The sequence below is a fragment of the Equus asinus genome, chromosome 5 (genome assembly GCF_041296235.1).
Source record: "Equus asinus isolate D_3611 breed Donkey chromosome 5, EquAss-T2T_v2, whole genome shotgun sequence".
Taxonomy (NCBI): domain Eukaryota; kingdom Metazoa; phylum Chordata; class Mammalia; order Perissodactyla; family Equidae; genus Equus; species Equus asinus.
This window is the reverse complement of record NC_091794.1, coordinates 15,659,464-15,681,024: the sequence shown is the minus strand read 5'-3', so window position 1 is coordinate 15,681,024 and position 21,561 is coordinate 15,659,464. Positions and strand designations below refer to the sequence as shown.

Sequence of the window (21,561 nt, the reverse complement as noted above, 5' to 3'; positions counted from 1 at the left end):
AAAATTTCAATTCCAATAAACATGGGAAAACATTGAAGAGAAGAATAATAATTAGCAAGCCAGGAATAACAGAACAGTGTATAGCCCAGATTCTAGCCGCTTTAAGATGAACTTTGTTCATTCAATAAGTATTTGACTGTCTATCCTGTGCCAGGCATGGTTCTGAGCACAGGAGCTAGATTACTAAGCAGTGTAGACATAGTCACCGCCTCACCGAGACCACAGGTTTGCACCTGAAATGGCAATTCAAGAAGCATTGCATTAATGCTGGAGCTCCTGCGGAAGTGCATGGCGTAGACTCTCATGGGGAATGTTTTCCTAAAGGATGAGGAGGAATTAACCAGAAAAATGTGGAACAGAGCAGGAGAAATTTCCAAACAAAGGGAACAGTGTAGTAGACATAAGGAAGGAGGGAGGGGAGGAGAAAAAGAGAAGAGAGAGATGGCAAGAAGCATGTTTGAAGAATTAGGAGAAAATCAGTCTGGATGGAGCACAAGGTGCATGAAGGACCATTATAGTCCTGAAGAGTCTTACAAGTCATCTTAGGGAGGTTGCGGCTTTACTCTGAGGGCAATAAAAAGCCTTTGGAAGGTTTTAAGTGCCACCACCCCATTGCCACGGGCATCCCTGGAAACACAGTGTTGCCTCTGTTGCTGATGAACAGCTGCTTCCCTGCATCATTGGTTCCCCAGTCAGTCTGGGGAAAGCAGATGTGAAGGGCAGCATGGAGGCCATATGCCCATGCCTGATCTTGGGGGTGTGATTTAGGTGTTGGGCAGTGAAAACACAGCCAAGTTCCACTCCACGTGGAACCCCTTTTACATGCAACACCAAGACTATCCTACAGAACAAGCGTTCCATAGAACAGACTTTGGGAAATGCTGCCCTAGATAGTTTTCACAAGAACTGGTGTCAAGTTAGGTATTTCCTGAAGACCCTAAGTCACCCCAGTCTCATCATTTTATGCTCAAACTTATGGACTCTACTACTCAATTTAGCAGGTTACAGTTATAAAGAGGAACCAACTGAAAATCCCAGATTTTAAAAATAATGCTCTTTATGTAAAGACCTCAGCAGGGGGTCAGAAATTAAAATGAATAATGGATTAGAGAACTGAAGGATCAGATTGAAGATCTACCTAAAGAAATGTAAAATAGAAATAGAAAAATTAAGGGGCCAGCCCCATGGTGTAGTGTTTAAGTTTGCGCACTCCACTTTGGTGGCCTGGTTTCATGGGTTCAGATCCCAGGCGCAGACCTACACCACTCATCAGCTGTGCTGTGGTGGCAACTCACATACAAAATAGAGGAAGATTGGCAGAGATGTTAGCTCAGGGCGAATCTTCCTCAAAAAAAAAAAAAAAACAGAGGGGCCAGCCTGGTGGTGCAGCAGTTAAGTGCACACGTTCTGCTTCAGCAGCCCAGGGTTTGCTGGTTCGGATTCTGGGTGTGGACATGGCACCGCTTGGCAGGCCATGCTGTGGTAGGTGTCCCACATATAAAGTAGAGGAAGATGGGCATGGATGTTAGCTCAGGGCCAGTCTTCCTTGGCAAAAAGAGAAGGATCGGCAGCAGATGTTAGCTCAGGGCTAATCTTCCTCAAAAAAAAAAAAAAACCAAAAAGCCAGAAAGAAATAAAAATTAAGAAATAGTAAGAGCAGAAGGAGAAGTGTTGACATCTACATAACAGGGGTCCCACAAGAAGAAAACAAATGGTGAGAAAGAAATATTTGTAGAAATAATGCTGACGAATTGAGAACAGCTACTTCCCTGATATCCTGGGGGTGTTATTTATGACTCGTTGAAAGCTACAACCTCAGCTGGACTACCTCTACTCATGTAAAAACAGTAAGTGTTTGTAGTGTATGTACTAAGTGCTGAATGCATGCTTGATTCCAAAAACGTCACAGATGAAATCCTCAAAGAGAGGCAAAACAAATACATGGAACAATTAGCAAATATTATGAAACATGAAAATATGATGTAATTGCTAAATTGCCTCTCCCTCCAAGAGCTAACCATCTTCTGTCTCTCCAGGGTTTCTCACATATTTTCCATTGGTCCCTCTGTCCACTGACCTCCCTCTGGCTTTGGGATCTCCAGGCTGGGTTCCTGGCTGAGAGCCAGTGGCCAGTGCTGATTTACCATCATCTCAGGTATCTGAGTCTGCTCACCTCCTGTTCATGATTCCTTTTCTCCTCTTTTTCTTTCCTGCCTTTTTCTCTCTATCTCCTGCTTATACTCCTTCTCCTGTGAGGGGGTTGAAGAGGGAAAAATAATTATTTTATGGTTTGAGGCAGAACTCAAGGATCTACTCCCTGGATTTTATTTATGTGCTGAGTGATTGCACTGCAGGCAAGTTTCTCCTCGAGCTATTCTGAGGCCTACTTAATTAATGCTCTGAAGATGGAAAAGCACTAGAAAATTATTGTTATGACTGTCAGAGTTATGATTTGACACTTAGCAGCCATTCATTTCCATTTATTGCCAGGCTGGTGCCATCTATAATATTAAATAAGTATTTGTCAGGATATAAGTATTACCTAAGGCAACTGCTTTCTAAATCAGACAAAACCGATCATCTGCAAACATTTTCCTCTTCTAAATCTTCAAAAAAATTTTCTTGAGATAAGCAGAAGAGGCCTCAGGGAAAGCTATGTTTAAGAGACAAAAGCATTTCTAATTGTGCAGTGAACATCGTGGCAGAGATAACATAGACTGCTTGACTTCTCTGATGCTCAGATTAGATGTTCCTCTTTAAATGGGCATAGAAAGCTACAGCACCCCAGGTTTCCTGCCTGCCACACCTTGGTCCCTGATCACCTATGTGTAGATCCACATAACCTCCGACAGGTGCCCTAGCTTGAGAACACCTCATGAAGACTTTTGGCGGGGTTGACTTTGGGGTTACCCATCATCCAAATCTCTTGCATGTTTCAGAGGCACTTCCTCCACTCCACCTCACTGTGTGAGTTTTGTGGGAGGCAGGGGTACCTGTGGATGCCAAAGGGGCCAGATACATGACCCACGCTTGGAGAGTTGGATGCTCCCACTCGGTAGTTTCAACGGTGATTAAATGATACGAAGATGAAGGGAGAGTTTTAGAATTCATTGGCAGGGGTGATACCAGCGGGGTCCATGGCAGCAGTGTCCAGGGGTGATCATATCTAATGGCAGTGGAGGAGGCGGTATCCAGGCATGCATCCCAGCCAAACCATTCCTGCTGCATGTCATTTCCTGTAGCTTAGTCTCCTTCGGTCCTCAATCATAGTCTAAGCCTAGCAACTCAGATTTACGAGCTACCCAACATGCTTCTAATAAATTCTTTTTCTGCTTATGTTAGCCAGTTGATTTCTGTTGCTTGCAGCCAAGAACCTTGCCTGACCCCACATCCTCTTTCCTTTTCTCCTTCACTCATCCTCTGCAGCTACTTGGAGCCTCACTGTCCACAGACCTCCCCAAACTGTCTCTGCACACCTAGACTTTGCTACTCTTTGCCTCTCTCCTCATCCCCACTTTTTATCCCTTTATTACCAAGGTAAACATTATCTCTCTCCTAGCAAGCTATAATTCCTCCACTCGAGTGAAGATGATATGGGAGAGAGGGGAGACAAATACAGGATCCCTTTTTGCAAATATTGGAGAGAATAAAACAAAACCATGGGCATTCACATGTTAATTTTGGGGGAGTATATCATATGCTTCCAGTTTGGTTGATCGAATACTTATGAGTCACTTTGTCCACAAAAGGGCAGCTAAATCTACAGAAACAGAAACTGCTCGTTATTCCTGTTTGCCATGGCTTATCTTCATGGCTGTTTGATGGGGATCCAGAAATACCAGTTCTCAGGGTTAATACTGCCCTGGAGCAACAGATAGGCTAATTGCTTGGGTCTCCAGGCTGCCCTCTATCTGGCACAAAAAAAGGAACCCAGCATTGATGAAAACACAGCAGGAAAATGATGAAGATTGGCCTTCTTGGTCCACAGAGAGTCAGAATAAGATCATGGTTGGTGGATGGCTCTGGCACCACAAAACACTGAGGAAAATCTGCCAACTTCACAGTTTTACTGAGTGTCAACCCTGCTTGCCTGACTTACACAAGTGGATGCCTGGACAATTTACGAGGAAAAGATGATAACAAAAACCTCTTGTTTCAATTTTCAATAAATTTGTAAGGGAGTCAGACATTAAGCTCTTAAATTGCATGATCAAACAACCTGACTGTGAAAGTATGACTATGTTATTTTAAAGTTATTTTTATTGTTGTTGATAAGCATAACAGATGTACTTTTGGGAGAGAGAGAGTGGTTTAATAGACATATCTTGAGGAAATATCTTCAGGAAGCTGAGTTTTGTTCTTGGCTTTGTTTCAAACTAGTTACATGATTTTGGACAAGTAATTATTTCGCTGGATCTCAATTTTCTCTCCCGTTAAGCGAAAAGAGATTAGGTGATTTAAAAGGTCCTTTAAGATCTTAAGTATAAAATACAATCACTTCTTACGGTTTTGAGGGATATTTTATATAAATTTATTTTAGTGGTGGGAAACAGAACAGAAAAAAATCTCAAACACAAGCCCAATTACACTTCTGTAGCTGAGCAGACTTGATGAAGAAAATCTTGACTCCTTGAAAATGAAATGATGTCACACGAAGTCAACAAAAATATATACTAACTGCCCAACTAACGTATGTTCTTCAACTTCCATCATTGGTATTACTAAAATTCTATAGCAAAACTTTGGAAATCAGGGGACCCCAGCTCTCTAGTAACTGAGATTACCCATCATGGCTCTGAATCAGGAAGTAAGGAACAAAACATATCTCCGGAGATGAAGGAGAAGGAATGTCTCTGCCAGTAGCCAAGCTGCAAACAACCCGAGGAGATCAACCAGAGAAGTGGGAGAACCTTGACGGGCCCGCAGTGTTCATAAAAGACTTGCAAGACAAAAAGGATGGGAGATGCAGAGAGACATAAGAGACACAGAATAAAGGAATGACAAGAGATTAAAGGTAGTGGCAGCAGAAGGGGAGTCTGGGAACAGTGATAAGAATGATGGGCCCCAGATATGGATCTGCTTCAAACCCTTTGGTCCAAAACAGGCTATAAATGCAAACACACATACACAATCCTGTAATACTAAAAATATAGTGTGGTCTTTTCAACAAATGGTGCTGGGACAACTGGACATCACATGCAAAAAAAATTAATCTAGACAGAGACCTTATTATACTTTTCACAAAAATTAACCCTAAATGGAACACAGACCTAAATGTAAAATATAAAACTCTAAAACTTCCAGAAGATAAGACAGGAGAAAATCTAGGTGACCTTAGATTTGGCGACAGCTTTTTAGATACAACACCAGAGGCATGATCCATGAAAAGAAAAACTTGGTAAGTGGTACTTCACTAAACTTAAAAATGTCTGCTCTGTGAAAAACAGTATTACGAGAATGAAAAGACCAGCCACAGACAAGAAGAAAATATTTGCAAAACATATATCTGATAAAGGACTGGTATCCAAAATCTACAAAGAACTCTTAAAACTCAGCAATAAGGAAACAAACAATCCAATATAAAAATGGGCAAAAGATCTGAATTGACATCTCACCAAAGAAGATATACAGATGGCAAATAAGTGTATGAAAAGATGCTCAACAGCATATGCCATTAGGAAACTGCAAATTAAAACAATGAGATATCACTTAAAATCTAAAGCACTGACAACAGCAGATGCCGATGAGGCTGTGGAGCAAGAGGAATCTCACCCATCGCTGGTGGGAGTACAAAATGGCACAATCACTTTGGAAGATAAACTTGACAGTTTCTTACCAAACTAAACATATTCTTACCATATAATCCAGCAATTAAACTGCTTGGTATTTACCCAAATGAGTTGCAAACTGATGTCCCCACAGAAATCTGCACACAAATGTTACAGCAATTTTTTTCATAATTGTCGAAAATTGGAAGCAACCAAGGTGTCCTTAAATAGGTAAACAGATAAACTGTGGTACATTCAGACAATGGAATATTACTCAGTGCTAAAAAGAAATAAGTTATCAAACCATGAAAAGACATAGAAGAACCTTAAATGCATATTGCTAAGTGAAAGAAGCAAGTCTGAAAAGGCTCCATACTGTATGATTCCAAGTACATGACATTTTGGAAAAGGCAAAACTACAGAGACGGAAAAAAGAAAATCAGTGGTTGCCAGGATTTAAAGAAAGGAGGGAAGGATAAATAGGTGGAGCACAGGGGACTTTTAAAGGGGTGAAATTATTCTGTGCAATACCATAATGGCGGACACATGACATGATACACTTGTCAAAATTGTGCAACACCAAGAGTAAATCCTAACGTAAACTGTGGATTTTAGTAAATAATAAAGACCAATACAATAGCAATGTTGCATCAATACTGGTTCGTTTTCAGCATACCACACTAATGAAAGATGTTAATAATAGGGGAAACTGCATGTGTGTGTGGCGGGGGTGAAGGAAGTGGGTATATGGGAACTCTCTGCACTTTCTGCTTAATTTTTCTATAAACCTAAAACTGCCATGAAAAATAAAATCTATTTAAAAATATATATAGGGGAACAGTGAGGAAGCAAAGTTGAAAAACTTTTGCATCCCAGGTTAGAGAGAGGGAGCCGCAAACCTTTATCTGCACTCTTAAAAGGCCCAAGGTATCAAGTGTAGCCAGGCAGCCAGAGGATGCTTTTACTCAGGACAACATGTTACTTAATGTCAGTAAACTTTAATTTTGCACCATTTTCAGAAGTAAAGTATTTTATTCAAAGACTTAAGAGTGTACCCAGGGGCTGGCCCGGTGGTGCAGCAGTTAAGTGCACACGTTCTGCTTCGGCAGCCCGGGGTTTGCTGGTTTGGATCCCGGGTGCAGACATGGCACCACTTGGCAAGCCATGGTAGGCATGGTAGGCAAGCTGTGGTAGGTGTCCCACATATAAAGTGGAGGAAGATGGGCATGTATGTTAGCTCAGGGCCAGTCTTCCTCAGCAAAAAGAGGAGGATTGGCAGCAGCTGTTAGCTCAGGGCTAATCATCCTCAAAAAAAGAAAAAAAAAAAGAGTTTACCCAAAACATAGCTGATCTTTATCCTTAAGTAAACCAATACTTTCATAATTACATATTGACATCCCTGGGCAGCCTTGGGCTCAACGCAGAAGGCTGGGTCCAAAAGAAATTTCCTTAAAATTATAGGTTGAGAACTAGCTCCTAAAAAGCTTTTCATTGGTCCAAATAGACAGAAAATCTCCCAGTTCTTGGGAGCTGTGAAAGGGAAGTGGATTCCTCTAGCCTTCTTATTAGGAAAGGCAGCTTATATTTAACTTCCTCTGGACATATCTTTCAATATAGGACACCTTCAAGCCAGCTTCTCTCTTCTCGTTCAACTCAATGAAAAATCCCCTCTTCAAGCCTGTACACAACCAACACCTGCACATCCTTCTGCCTGTCAGCAAATCATTTTTTTTTTTTGGTCTATTATTGTCATTTCAGATGAACTGAGGGAATGAGGGGAACGAGAATTTGAAGTAATTAATTTCTACAAGTTAATTTAAGTTAATTTGATTAATAACATTTAATATATAATTTTCATTTGCCGTGTAACACTCAGCTTGGCTTTTCCCTTCCCAGGAATGGGGCGCTATCTGTTAACATGTAAGTCATCTGCTCCTCCTGTACAAACAATTTTTACACACATTCTTAGAAACTTATCATATATGAAAACCAAAGGATCTTAGACTGAGGACTCAACAGAAGACAATGTTGCTCTTTTTGCTGTTTTTCAGCAGAATACAAGCCCTCAAGTTTGGTTTTGGTTTTGGATGTGGTTAGCATAGCCAACTAATGTACTGAAAAAAATCTCAAAGTTTCCATTTTCAAAATACCCAACAAAAGAAAAAAAGCAATGTCTATAGATTCATATTTTTTTTTTAGCAAAATAGAAAAGACTATGATTGTATTATCTGGCAGCCCTACGATATTTTTGATATTTTCCCTAGCATTAAGCAGAAAGGATGGTGAGGCCCCAGTTCAGATAGCTTGTTAGCTGTGCCTTTAAATCATTAATGCACCATCATGGTGTGTTGACATGGAACTTCAGTTAGCCCCAGAATTCAACAATGTGGGGAGAGCTGGCTAACATACTTTGGGGTGCTGCACAGCAACGTGTAATAATATCAACACAGCGTGGTTGCTTCTATTTGAAAAGAAGGAAGAAATGTTGGCACCTTCTAGCAGCAAAGAAGTTCCACGGTATCAGGGTATCTTCAAGACGTTTGGTCTTTGAGATTTAAGCCAACAGTGAGAAATGACATAGAAGATACTTCAAGTAACGTGTTGAAACCAAAGAGGGAAAGAAAGCAAAGCTGAAAATCCCTACATATTGCATCAGAGTCCCAAAATACCCCCTCGGAAGGGACCATCACAGCAGTAAAATCAAAACAAAACAACCAAGAAACCCAAACCAACACCACAGCAAGCCTCTCCACGTGGCAGCGTTCAGCAAGAGTACAAGCAGGAAACGCAAAGGGCTTATAACACAAGTTCAGCACCCGGGGTGAGGGTAAAGGGAAAAAACAAAACAAAGCACTTTCATGCTGTGGAGAGCGCTATGGCAAGCTTCTCAAAATGAAAACAAACGAATGAAAAAAGAGTAGATTTAGAACACAGTAATTTAAAGTTTTCACTTACTTGCTTTTTCAAGACAAAGAGTTAGAAATGAGCTTTTTGGCAAGAAGTTTATCCTACTTGTCTATAGTTAAGAAAAAAATTACAGTCTGACATATGGTATAAAATGTCAGAACACTGAATCTCAGTGCTGGAACAAGGATCAAAATGCAATCTTCTTGTCTCATCAGTGGGGAAAAGAAAGCTCAGAGAGGGAGGAGGATTTGCAGACGGTCCACAGGTACTTACAGGGCTAAAAACACACATTTCCTGATGGCCCACCCGGTGCTCGTCCCCAGTACTGCTCAGCCTCTCGGTTGTTCACTGTGCTTGCCTTAGGTAAAAGTAAAACATGCTTACTGTGAAATATCTAGAAAATACAAAAAAGAACAGTAAAATTCCCCATAATCTCACCACCCAGTGATAATGCAAAGTTTATCATGTTTCAGAAACCACTAATGAAAACCCACATTTAAAAAAATATCCTGAGGGGGCCGGCCCGCGGCGGAGTGGATAAGTTTGCACACTCCCAGGGTTTCTCCGGTTTGGATTCTGGGCGCGGACATGGCACCGCTCATCAGGCCATGCTGAGGTGGTGTTCCACTAACACAACCAGAAGGACCTACAACTAGAATACACAACTATGTACTGGGAGGCTTTGGGGAGAAGAAGAAGAAGAAAACAAAGAAGATTGGCAACAGATGTTAGCTCAGGTGCCAATCTTCTAAAAAAAAATCCTGAGAATTCCATAGTGCAGGATTTGAAATGGATACAATTATGGACCTGAAATCAGATGCTCAGGACTCCTAGCCTCAGCTGTCACTCATATAATTTGTTTCATTATTCTGGCTTTCAGTTTCTCATGAATAAAAAAATAATTAAATGCTTATCCTTTTAACTGTAAATTCAAAGTGGAAGATTACTATACTCATTAAATGATCTATGGGCAGATCTGCTTGGGACCCAACAGGTGATCTGGATAATGGGTCCCAATAAATGACCTAGATGACTACGTTGTGATTCCTTAAAAGCCCCTGATAGATCATTATTTTGCTGGTGATGGGGTGGTACAGTTCTGCACCCTTGATTACAAGGTGTCTGTTTTCTTCACACCACCAACAATTCTCAGACACCAGCTGGGTGTCCTACCATTCAACTCAATTCTGACACCATCTACCTGGAGACAGCACCAGATCACCCAGGTTAAGAGCTCAGTCCCATAAGACTGCCCCACCCCGAATATCAGACGCCAATCCCAAGTCCAAGTTGTCACCTGGGCTTCTGACCTATGGGCTACAGATTGAAGGTTCCAACAACCCCTCCTCTCAGGTTCAATTAATTTGCTAGAGTAGTTCACAGAACTCAGAAAAAGATTTTACTTAGCAGATTACCTGTTTATTACAAAGGATATAACACAGGAGCAGCCAGATGGAAGAGATGCACAGGGCAAGGTGTGCAGGAAGGGGTGCAGAGTTTCTGTGCTCTCTGAGCCCACCACTCTCCCAACACCTCCACCTGTTCACCAACTGGAGGCTCTCTGAAGCCCGTCCTTTTGGGTTTCTATGGAGGCTTCATTATACAGGCATGATTGATTAAGTCATTGGCCATGGGGGTGGGTTCAACCTCCAGGCCCTCTCCCCTTCCCTGAGGTCAGGGAAGTGGGACTGAAAGTTCCAACCCTCCAATCATATGGTTGGTTCTCCTGGCAACCAGTCCCCAAACTTAAGGGCTTTCCAAAAGTCACTTCATTAACATGAGCTCAGGTGTAGTTGAAAGGGGTTTGTTATGAATAACAAGACACCGTTATCACTCTTTTCACTTAGGAAATTCCAAGGGTTTTAGGAGCTTGTTCCAGAAGGGTCAAAGACCAAACATATATTTCTTATTCTAAACCACAATATCACAGGAGAGAGAAGAAACCTACTTTCTCGGTTAAAGTAAAAGATTCTTATTTTGCCCATTAAAGACATGAGGTATAACAGATTTGAAGGGAAAAAAATCCCATAAAACTTGGAATGGTAGGTGTCAAGGCAAATAATCCATAATCAATCTATAAATCACAATTGGGGTGAGTTTATTATGAGCTAAGTTTGAGGACTATAACCTGGAGCCTTCCTTCCCCAAGGAAAGAAGGGCACCAAAGAAGTGGGGTGTACAGAGTGGTTATATACCGTCTTGGAACAGAGAACATATATCACATATGACAGGAATATCTCGCTTAACTACCATCAAGAGACGCTTAGCTGGCACAGCAGGTCAGTGGTCAGCAGGTCAGTGGTGACAAGGTGAGCACAGCAGGTCAGTAATTAGTCCCTAGTTTCCAGGAAGAGATGCTTATCCTCAAAGAAATGCTGATACGGGGGGAAGCTCCATCCTTATCTTTAGGGGGATCATTCTTGTCTTTGGAACATAGTAAATGTTTAAAGGAGAGGTACAATGCATGCTCAACAGGCCACATCAGGCCCTTTTGGAAAAACAAGATCAGGCAGAACTAGTTTTAAACCAAATGTCTTCCTCATATACTCCAATATATACTACTGCTTTTCATTTACTTATCATAGGTTACTTATAACAAAATTTTAATGTAAATAAAAGCAATGAGTAATTGGATCAAATAAGAGTCTATAAGCCCATACTGATATAAATAAATAAATAAACAAGAGAGAAGGAGGGGCCGGCCCCATGGCCGAGTGGCTAAGTTTGCACGCTCTGCTTTGGTGGCCCAGGGTTTTGCCGGTTTGAATCCTGGGCGCAGACATGGCACCATTCATCAAGCCACGCTGAGGCGGCATCCCTCATGCCACAACTAGAAGGACCCACAATTAAAAATACACAACTATGCACCGGGGGGCTTTGGGGAGAAAAAGGAAAAATAAAGTCTTTAAAAAAAAAAGAGAGAGAGAGAGAAGGAAAAGGTCTTTCTTACAGTAGAATTTCAACTGATAAATGTAGAAGGAATGATGAATTAGGAAATCACTAGCTGGAAACCATCATAGTAATAGCTGACTCAGGCAAAGATAATCAATGGTTGCTAAAACTAATGGCTGAAACCTTGATGAGACATGGAACATTTACATAGTCTCAAGATACTGCTCCACAAATTACTTTTTTTTCAGTTAGTGATATATTATTTATTCCTCTATTACATCTTTGCAATATTAAAATGCATTTCATTATAATAAAACTTCTAACACAACTATAAAACAAGAATCAATGATCAATCAACATTCTTGGCTTTGCTTTAGTCTCTCTTTTAACCAATAAAAAGCAAATAGAGTTTTCTTCATTTATGAATCAGATAAACATCATAAACTCAATTTCCTGATATTTACGCTCCATGAGGCTTTTCGCCACCACAGTGTACGTCTACTGTGAGCCTCTTGTCTTTGGCTCTGTCACTAGGTGCTTGTAACTTCTTCCACTTCACTTTTTTGGGGAAGGTCTTCAGAATCTGATACCCTCAAGCGACATTAAGATGTAAATATCACCAACTTCTCACGATGTTTGCATTTTAATCCACCTTTTAGATTCAAATGAGTTATAGCCAATTATGGTATTTGGGGCATCTGCAGGCCAGGAAGTATGATGGGCAGCCCTAGAAGCTTTCCTGAAACTTCTCGAACCCTTCCCTCTGTGCTTAGATCACTGATGAAGATTCCGTCTACATTCCAAAATGCCTGTATTGAAAGAATAAATGCCCAGGTAAGAACCTTTGAAAATAAAGTGGGTTTGTTCTGCGAATCAGTTACATTTATTTTTGTCAACTTATAAAATCAATTACTTAATTTTGAGTGATGTGAAGACAGTTCAGTTTAAAAAATAAGAATAGAACAGCTACAGGGGGCAGAGCAAAGCCCATGGAGAAGTGCCCCTCATTGGGCATTCCCTTTTCTAGCACGCTTCCTCCATTCCCTATTCCCAATCTTGCAAGTTCCTAGATTCCTTTAGATCTTTTTAAAAAGTCAGCTCCTTTTGGAAGTCTGTCCTGGTTCTGCATGAATCCAGTGACTGACTCCATCTCTGTGCTTCCACAGCTCCTTGAGAGCCTTTAGAAGAACACGTGGGAATTTCTCCCTCAACAATCACGTCTCCCTAAGTAGGCACCTCTATGCTCCAGCTTTGGCTTTTCATCTTTATGCCCAGTGACTGGCTGGCTGAATGAATATATGCTAAGTTATTAGAGACTATAGCCAACTGCCTATTTGAATTGCAGAGTTATTTTAACGTCGGAATCTTATAACTAAGCAAAGATTAGTGTTTCTTGGATCAATAGTTGAGATCCGTGGACTATCTCTCTCTCCTTCCTGAGGAGTGGCCACTTCCTGTGTTTTTACTCAGATATGCACATTTCAGGATAGACATCTCTTAGAATCATGAATTTTTTTTTTTTTACAGTGGTCTGTAGCTTTAAAGAGTGTGAGATTTCCAGACATATTTAACAACATCCAGGCAACGCCAAAGTGTGCTGTGCACACAGCTTAGCAATTATTCAGATAATTTAAGGGTTTAAAAAAAATCCCTACTGAGGGAAAACCTAGTTTACCTTGTAGTTAACCGCCCACTTGGGACTGCCTTCTTTCAACTTGGCATCTCACATTTGAGTCTCAATCCGTCAATATAATTTAATCATTGGTGGCTCTAGCTTTAAGTCCCTGGCCCAGACCTCTCCTCTTGTTTACCCAAGTGCTTTCTTGACATCTCCATATGGATGTCTGATAGGCATCTCTACCTGAACATACACAAAACCAAATTCCTAGTCATCCTCACCTCCTCAACCCAAACCTGCACCTGCATAATTATCCCCATCTAGGTATCTTGCCACTTCAAACTCCATCCTTCCAGTCACTCAGAAAAAACAAAAACCCCCAATAAACAAGCAAATACATAACCCCCTCCACACACACATGAAGAGCAAAACAGAATCAACAATTTTTAGTTACAATTTTTAGTTATCTTGACTCTTTTCTTTCTCTCAAACCCAATGTCCAGTGGATAAGGCAATCGTTCACGACGTCTCTATAACCTTCCCACTTCTCACCACTTCCTACACTCTCAAGTTGGTAGTTACTTACGATGGCCACTTATATAATTATCCTGCTTCTGCTCTTGTTGCCTCCAGTGTGTTCTCAACACTGAAGCTTGGGTGAACCTTTTAAAACCTAAGTTAGAGCATATATTTCCTCTGTTGAAAACCCTCTAGTGATATTGCTGAAATATTATGAACACTATCAATAACAACTTGAGCTAATTTGTGTTGATCACTTACTATGGAGCAGAGCCTGTGTTGAAAGCGTACACGCCCATTATCACTTCATCCTTACCACAATCTCTTATTATCATTCCTGTCTCCCACATGAGAAAACTGAGCTTAAGCAAGATTAGACAACTTTCTGCAGATCACTCAGGTAGTGAGGTGGCAGAGCTATGCTTTGAACTTGAGCAGTCAGATTCCAGAACAGCAAGATTAAGATGCTAAGTTCAAAAAAAAAAAAAAAAAGATGCTAAGTTCAGTTGTCTCTCCTTTCTTTGAAACTGTTTAATCTCTTAACATAGCATATTGTTATAAATAAGATCTATCTGATAACCCATTTTTATCAGTAAAAAATGCCAACAATAATATGTAATATATTTTGAAAGGGTAACTTTGTGACAAAGTTTCTTAGCATCTTGTTTATGTAAGAAGTACTTAGCAGTATGCTGAGTAAACACCAACTATTTCTCTTGACACCGATGGCCCCAGTGGTGTTTTAGTCTTGCTGGAGCTACCACTTCTAAACTTTAATGTTTATCTTGCACTTTAGTCATCATCGAAATTCTGCTATCAATGTCTTATTTTGACTTTTTTACCATCAATGTATTTTTTAAATCATTGTTCTTTAAGGTGATAAATGAGTATAAGTGATAAATGCTGTTCTCAGAAAAATGCATTAATAAATTCTACTCTTCATGAGAACCATCAAGAACTAAAAAGAATGTAATTGTTGATAAAGAAGAATTTTAGTTCAATTGGGCACAAATTCCTTTTTAATTACAAAAGGAAAATAGTAACTTTAGAGTGGAGAAAACTGGGAGAGGCCGTGTTAACCAGGCAACCAAAGTTACCCACACTAGTAAGAGGAAAACTTCATATCATGTGCCTCTGGTATGATGTCCTAAGATATAACATCACGCCTGCAGTGTTCTGCCAAAATGGTATACCAGAATCTAATCATGAGGAAACATCAGACAAATCCAAAGTGAGAAACAATTTATAAAATAACTGGCTGTATTCTTCAAAAATGTTGACATTCTGAAATAAAATTCCAGATTAAGGAGACTAAAGATTCATGACAACCAAATGCAACTTGTATTGTTGGACTGGATTCTGGATAAGAAAGGGAAAAAAAACCCCACTTTTTTTGGGTATAAAAGACATTATTGGGAAATTGGTGAAATTTGAATAAAGTCTGTATCGATGTTAATTTTCTGATTGTGATAATTGTTCCATGGCTATATAAGAAAACATCCTTGTTCATAGGAAATATACACTGAAGTATTTCGGGACAAAGGAGCATTATGTCTGTAACTTACTCTCAAGTGTTTCAGGGAAAAAAAATGTGCTTATAGGGAGAGACTGATAAAGCAAATGTGACGAAATGTTAACAATTGGGAAACTGAAGTGAAAGGAATACTGGAGTTTTTTATACCGCTCTTCTAACATTTCTGTAAGTTTGAAGTTATTTCAAAATTAAAAGTTACAGAAAAAAAAAAAACAATGAGGAGAGGATTCTGGGAAGATCGTGTCAGCAGCAGCATAGATTTTGAATCTCGCTGAATATCCCCCGTGAAAACAGAGCAACTGAAATAGCAGAATCAAAATTCCATGGACCACCCCTACCAAAAAAACCCCAAGGTGATAAGGTATCCCCAAAACATCAATGAGTGGGAACAAATTATCAAGAGCTTCAACACCTCTGTGGTGTTAGCAACTATGTGGTGAAGCAGAGGGAAGGCATGGGGATCTGACGGCTCTGAGAATCAGAGAACACCAAAATTCTTCAAAAAGTGTTCACTGAAAAGATTGGAGGGCCAATCTGAGAACAGCAGTTGAAACTGGAGGGAGTTTTGTAGGCTGCAATTTGTCGGTAAATTTAAGGATACTTCAGGAAGTCCAGAGCATCCAGAACAGTGTAGACCTCATCAATTCTCAAAGCTAACTAATCAAGACTCCTTTCCTAGAAAAAGCCCTGCCTGAGGAAAAGCTGTGGCAGTGGAATTCAAACTGAGCAGGACAGAGCAGAGGTAAAGGAAAGAGAACTCCCCATAAAATGGGGGAGGGGCAGTGTGGAGGAAGACCTCAGAAAGAAAATCTCATTTTGATCATTTCACAAAGATTGCAGAAGAAAGCAAGGAAAGCTCTCCAGATCTACCTTTCCCTTCTAAAAGTAATGAAAACACACCTAATATAAAGATGAGCAACAGACGAGGATAGCAGTTGAACCCCATATAAAGTCACAGTAAGTAAAAGAGAATAAGAAGCAGAAAACATCATTTCAGATGGCTGACATAGGCCAGAAAGCCATGCCTACAAAATAGATGGAAATTATATCCTAATATTTCAAAATTAAAAATTATGAAAATTTAAAACACTATGAAAGAAAAGTATAAATAAGAATTCTAAAAATTTAGAAATGAGATGATTGGAGAAAATGAGCGTTTAAAAAAGGAAGTGGGAGAACTCGGGAAAAAATTAGAAATAAATTAAAAAATTATTTCATAAATGCATATTTCATTTGAAGGAGCACAAGGATATAACAAAAACTCAATAATGTCTTAAGGAAAATAGAAGATGGAAAGGAGGGGAAAAAATTTTAATTCAGGCAGGAAATAAAGAAAGAGATAAAAATAATTCTAGAAAAACTGATATAAAACAACAAAGAAGGGCCACCATAAGTAAAAAGGGAATTCTTAAAGAAGATAATCAAGCAGTGGAATAGACTAATATTAAAAACTCTAAGAAAAATTTCCTGAATTAAAAAAAAATCATTGAAGTTACATGTTGAAAGATTAGACTACAGACCTGGAAAAAATTGACGTACTAAACACAGTCTGGTAAAACTACTGGATTTCAAAGAAAAGGAAAACAATTCTTTCAGGAATCCAGGCAGAAAAATTAAGTTACTTTTAAGGGAAAGAAAATAATTAATTATCACTTTTGTCAGAAGACAAAGGAGTATATATACTTAAAAGTCAAGGGAAAAAAATGTGAGCCAAGGATTTTATCGTCAGCCAAACAGATCTGCAAGTACAAAGGCCGTGGACAAACTGTTATGAATATGAAAGAATTCTAGGAGTATTGTTCCCATGAGTCTTTCCTGAGTCACTTCCTAGAGAACAAGCTTTCAACAATCAAAGTGACTGGAGGACATTAACATAAGGATTAGTTGTGAACTTTAAATATATATATACTTGTAGAACTAAGACTAAATGTTGGTTCTAAGGGCAGTAGTAAAGCTTGTAATGATTATATGCTCTGACAATGAAGACACCAAAAATAGGGGGAAAGTGGAGAAAGTGTATGAAAAGTAAAATAAATTCATTAATTTCTTTATAGGTGTTAACTAGGGTTTAGATTTGGGGATTGAAGAAAGAAGAGAAGGTATCAGCTAATTTGAATATTGCTCATCATAGAGAACTAACAGACGATAGATAAAACAGAGAAGACTGAGGGCATTATTTAAACCTATCAGTAAAAAGGAAACCATTAGAACAAAAAAAAGTTTTATTTTATAGACCATACATTTTTAAATGGTCATCTATGGAGGAAGAGAGGGCATAGGGTCCCGGGGACAGGATGGAAGCTAGATTTCTTTGAATCATGCTTTGCATGATTTTTGTTTGTTAATTTTCAAACAAAATTAAAAAATGTCCCTAAAATTCAAAAGTAAAATGAAACAAATGGAAAGAACTATGCTACCTTAGTTTAAAACACAATAATTTGACTCAGCATCCATAACGAAATATACCCTGAGGTAAAAGGAACTGTAACAATAAACCTTAAACTGTTTCCACTAATGTTATGGTTGGTGATAATGTTAGTATTGTTATCTAAAACTGTTGTGTATTTATTGTGGCTTAAAGCAAATGAGTCATTGAGGGATCAGAATTGGCCACCTCAAAATGTGTCTCTTTGCCTTGATTATTTTTAAGAACAAAAGACTCTGAAAGAAACTTTGACCTTCCCCCTAACTGCCTAAAAGAATTCAAGATAGAAGGACTGTCCCAGGACTATGGTCACTGGCCATCACCATAGATAACTCTGGGGATGGTATACTGGGAGGCTCCTTGCCAAGTCCATTATCTCCCAGGTCACATTGTCTATAGATGGCGAACAAACATTTGTTTATCAAACATTTGCTTTTCCATCTCCAAGTATATTGTCTTCCTCCCCTGAAGTCCCAAACCACTACCCTCAACATCCTCCTTTGTCTTTAGCTGAAGATGGTATTTAAGGTGGTGGCTTTGGCCATGTTGATGAGTTGCTCACTTTTCCTGGGTTTCTCCCATGTATACATCTTAGAAAGTTTTGTTTGATTTCCTCCTGTTATTCTGTCTCATGTCAATTTAATTCTTAGGCCAGCCAGAAGGACCTAGAGGGTAGAGGAATTGTCTTCCTCCCCTACAGTAACTAAGTTGGTACAATTGAGAACCAGGATTTTGGGTGTGGGAGAAAGGAGATATAGATGTAAGATCAGTGAGGTTAAGTACAAACCCTGTATTTCTGAATTTGAACTGGAAGTACTAGGATGAACTCATGATATAATGTATTCCTTAGCTCTGTCCACTGAGGAGGCTTAGAAGAAAATGACCAAACCATTAGCAATAAAGGCCTCTAGTTCTCAAACTGTGGTCTCCAGAAACTACTTATCAGTCAAAAGAACCTGACTTTCCTGGAGAAATGGCTGATTTTAGGTTGGGGACAGGAACTGAACCTGATGGGCCTGAATAACTTTTCAAGACAGAAAGGAAGACATCAGAGAGCACTTGGGTTTTATCAAAAGAATTCAGGAGCCAACTCAAATTGACTTTCACCGCCCAAATACGAGCAATTTGAACTTAAATAAGGATAGTAACTGCACAGATTGAAACACACCAGATATGTTTAAATTCATGAGCTCTATCATGCTAAATAACATCTCATTGACCATTGCTACAGGATGGTAGGAGACCACTTCATTATTTTGAAAATTGGTAAATAAAGGGAAAGAATGGAGACTTCATTCCACGTTAGCTTAAGGCAACCAAATAGATGATGAGGTTTCTTGTTAGAGAAATATTCTAGCTCATAAATGAAAAAATAAATGATATAATTAAAATATCATTATCTTGCCATTCCTAATGAATTCATGAAAATAGGCAATCATGATCAGTAGTGGCTATCATCACAAAAATATCACAAAATCCAGACATTATGTGCCAGACATTTGGCAAGACATAGCCTTGCCAAAAAAGAAATCAGATATATCCTTCTATATCTGGAAGAACTTTCCCTTTTCTTTCTGCCAACCCAAGTTTTGCTTATCTATTATGACCTTTTTAAGCCTCATTTCCTCCAACAAAGCTCTCTGTGGGATGATGAGTTCTCTAAAGTCTTGTAGTAGTTGGAGCAGTATTGTCCAATAAAAATATAATATGAGCCACATATGCGTTTTAAAATTTTCTGGTAGCTACAATAAAAAAGTAAAAAGAAGCAGGTGAAGTTAATTTTATTAATATGTTATTTAACCTAATATATCCAAAATATTATCATTTAAACATATTATCAATAAAAAACATTGATATATTTTATGTTATTTTTCTCATACTGTCTTCAAAATCTGGTGTATTCTACACTTACAATACATTTCATTTTGTGACTAGCCACATTTCAAGCACTCAGCAGCCACATGCGGGTAATGGCTGCCATATTACACAGCACACACTTAGAGAATCCATTATACAATTCAGCACGTGATTATCAGGCCTAGGCAGGCAGACGGGTGCTCCAGAAAATCAGACCTACAACTGGGGTAATGTCAGCCCCTAGACACGCTTGTGACACATTGATGCTCTGTTTTCAGAACCACAGAGAAAAATGTGGTAGGCAACTGCTACAGAACGAATGTTTGCGTCTACCCTCACCCCGCCCCCCACCCCCCCCCCGCAAAATCATATGTTAAAGCCTAGTCCCCAATGTGATAAGTATCTGGAGGTGGGGTCCTTGGAAGGTAATTAGATCATGAGTTGGAGCCCCCAGGATGGGATTAGTGTCCTTATAAGAAGAGATAGGAGAGAGCTTGCTTCTCTCTCTGCTCTCTGAGCCAAGTGAGGACATGGCTAGAAGGCATTGTTTTCACATCAGGAAGGCTGCTCTCACCAGACACCAAACCTGCTGACACTTTGATCTTGGACTTTCTTGCCTCCAGAACTGTGAGAAATAAATGTTTGTTTTTTAAGCCACTCAGTCTATTGTATTGTGTTATAGCAGCCCAAAGTGACTGAGACAGTAACCAATCACCCAGATGTTGTGCTAATGCCGTGATTCTCTCCTCACAAACAAGCACTAGTCCAGTTCAATCAGAGGATGTGGGGGGACAGTGGCACAGGCTTCTCCGCCTCGGTACATAAAGGACACAGGGAAAGTACACATGAGACTGGGAGAACTGAGGCTAGCACATCGAAGTTTTAAATTCTTCTTCATAACTAGTAATATCCTGATATATAAATATACACTCTCCTTTTTTTGGGAAGATTGGCCTTGAGCTAACACCTGTCAGCAATCTGCCTCTTTTTTTTTCTCCCCAAAGCCCCCTAGTACAAAGCTGTATATCCTAGTTGTAGGTTCTTCTGGTTCTTCTATGTGGGACGCTGCCTCAGCATGGCTTGATGAGCGGTGCTAGGTCTGTGCCCAGGATCTTGTGGGGGCCTGGAATTCGCCACCCCAAGATATGTCTCTTTGGCATGATGATTATTTGAGGCTCATTACTTTGCAGACAGGAAAGCAACTGTAAAGCAGAATTTACTTACCCTTTGTAACAGACACATTGTAAAGGAACTCTCCATCTGTAAAGATATCTCCCTCTCTACCAGGAAGAAGGGGGCATGAACTTGTCTCTAGAAACTCTTAATCAATGGTGAAGGCAAGGACTTAAATCTACATTTGTTTATTGTGCTTGTCTGGTAACCTCCTGTAACTGACTTCCCCCACCCCCAACATCCTCCTTTGTCTTTAGCTGGATATGATATTTCAGCTGTGGGGGTTTTGGCCATTTTGGCGAGTTGCTCGGCTTGCCTGAGCCTCTCCCATCTATACGTTGACAAATAGAAATGGCAAGCAATGGGATGTGTTGGCGTACATGAGGAAGCCATTTGGTGTAAACCTAATTTGGCCTGATCTTGTCTTTCCAAAAGGGCCTGATGAAGGCCGAAGGCCGTTGAGCATGCATTGTATATCTGCTTTAAAACATATACCATGGCAAGAACAAAGGCCCTTGAGATAAAGGTGCAACTTCCCTCCCTCTCCCAACGTTGGTATTTCCTTAAGGATGAAGCATCTTTCTTTAGGCTAGGAACTGATTGCTGCACTCACCTGTGACCACCCACTAACCAGCTTAAGACGATAGACTTGCCTCCTGCTACGCCCTCCGAGATAGCAGACCCACTACCTGCTGTGTCCATCAAGCGCTGTGCCTGTGCCGACAGGGCAATCTTGTGACTCTTGTGGGAGGGACATTTCAATGATATGTGAAACATCCTGTTTGGGGGTATATAACCACTCTGTGCACCCCACTTCTTTGGTGCCCTTTCTTCCTTTGGGAAGAAAGACCCCAGGCCATGGTCCTCA

The 21,561-nt window shown here is 39.9% G+C and overlaps 1 protein-coding gene across 5 annotated transcripts in view; it reads right to left on the bottom strand.

Annotated features, from left to right (window-relative positions):
• The window catches only part of SIDT1 (SID1 transmembrane family member 1), a 116,002-nt gene that overhangs the window by 74,347 nt on the left and 20,094 nt on the right, over positions 1–21,561 (bottom strand). The window contains exon 1 of one of the 5 annotated variants that reach the window (XM_070508851.1): positions 8,949–9,074. The exons of the other annotated variants lie outside the window; for them this stretch is intronic. Coding sequence (XP_070364952.1) covers positions 8,949–8,966 — 18 coding nt within the window. The 5' untranslated portion in view covers positions 8,967–9,074. Of the gene's footprint in view, positions 1–8,948; positions 9,075–21,561 lie in introns of those variants that run through there. 5 annotated transcript variants of the gene reach the window in all.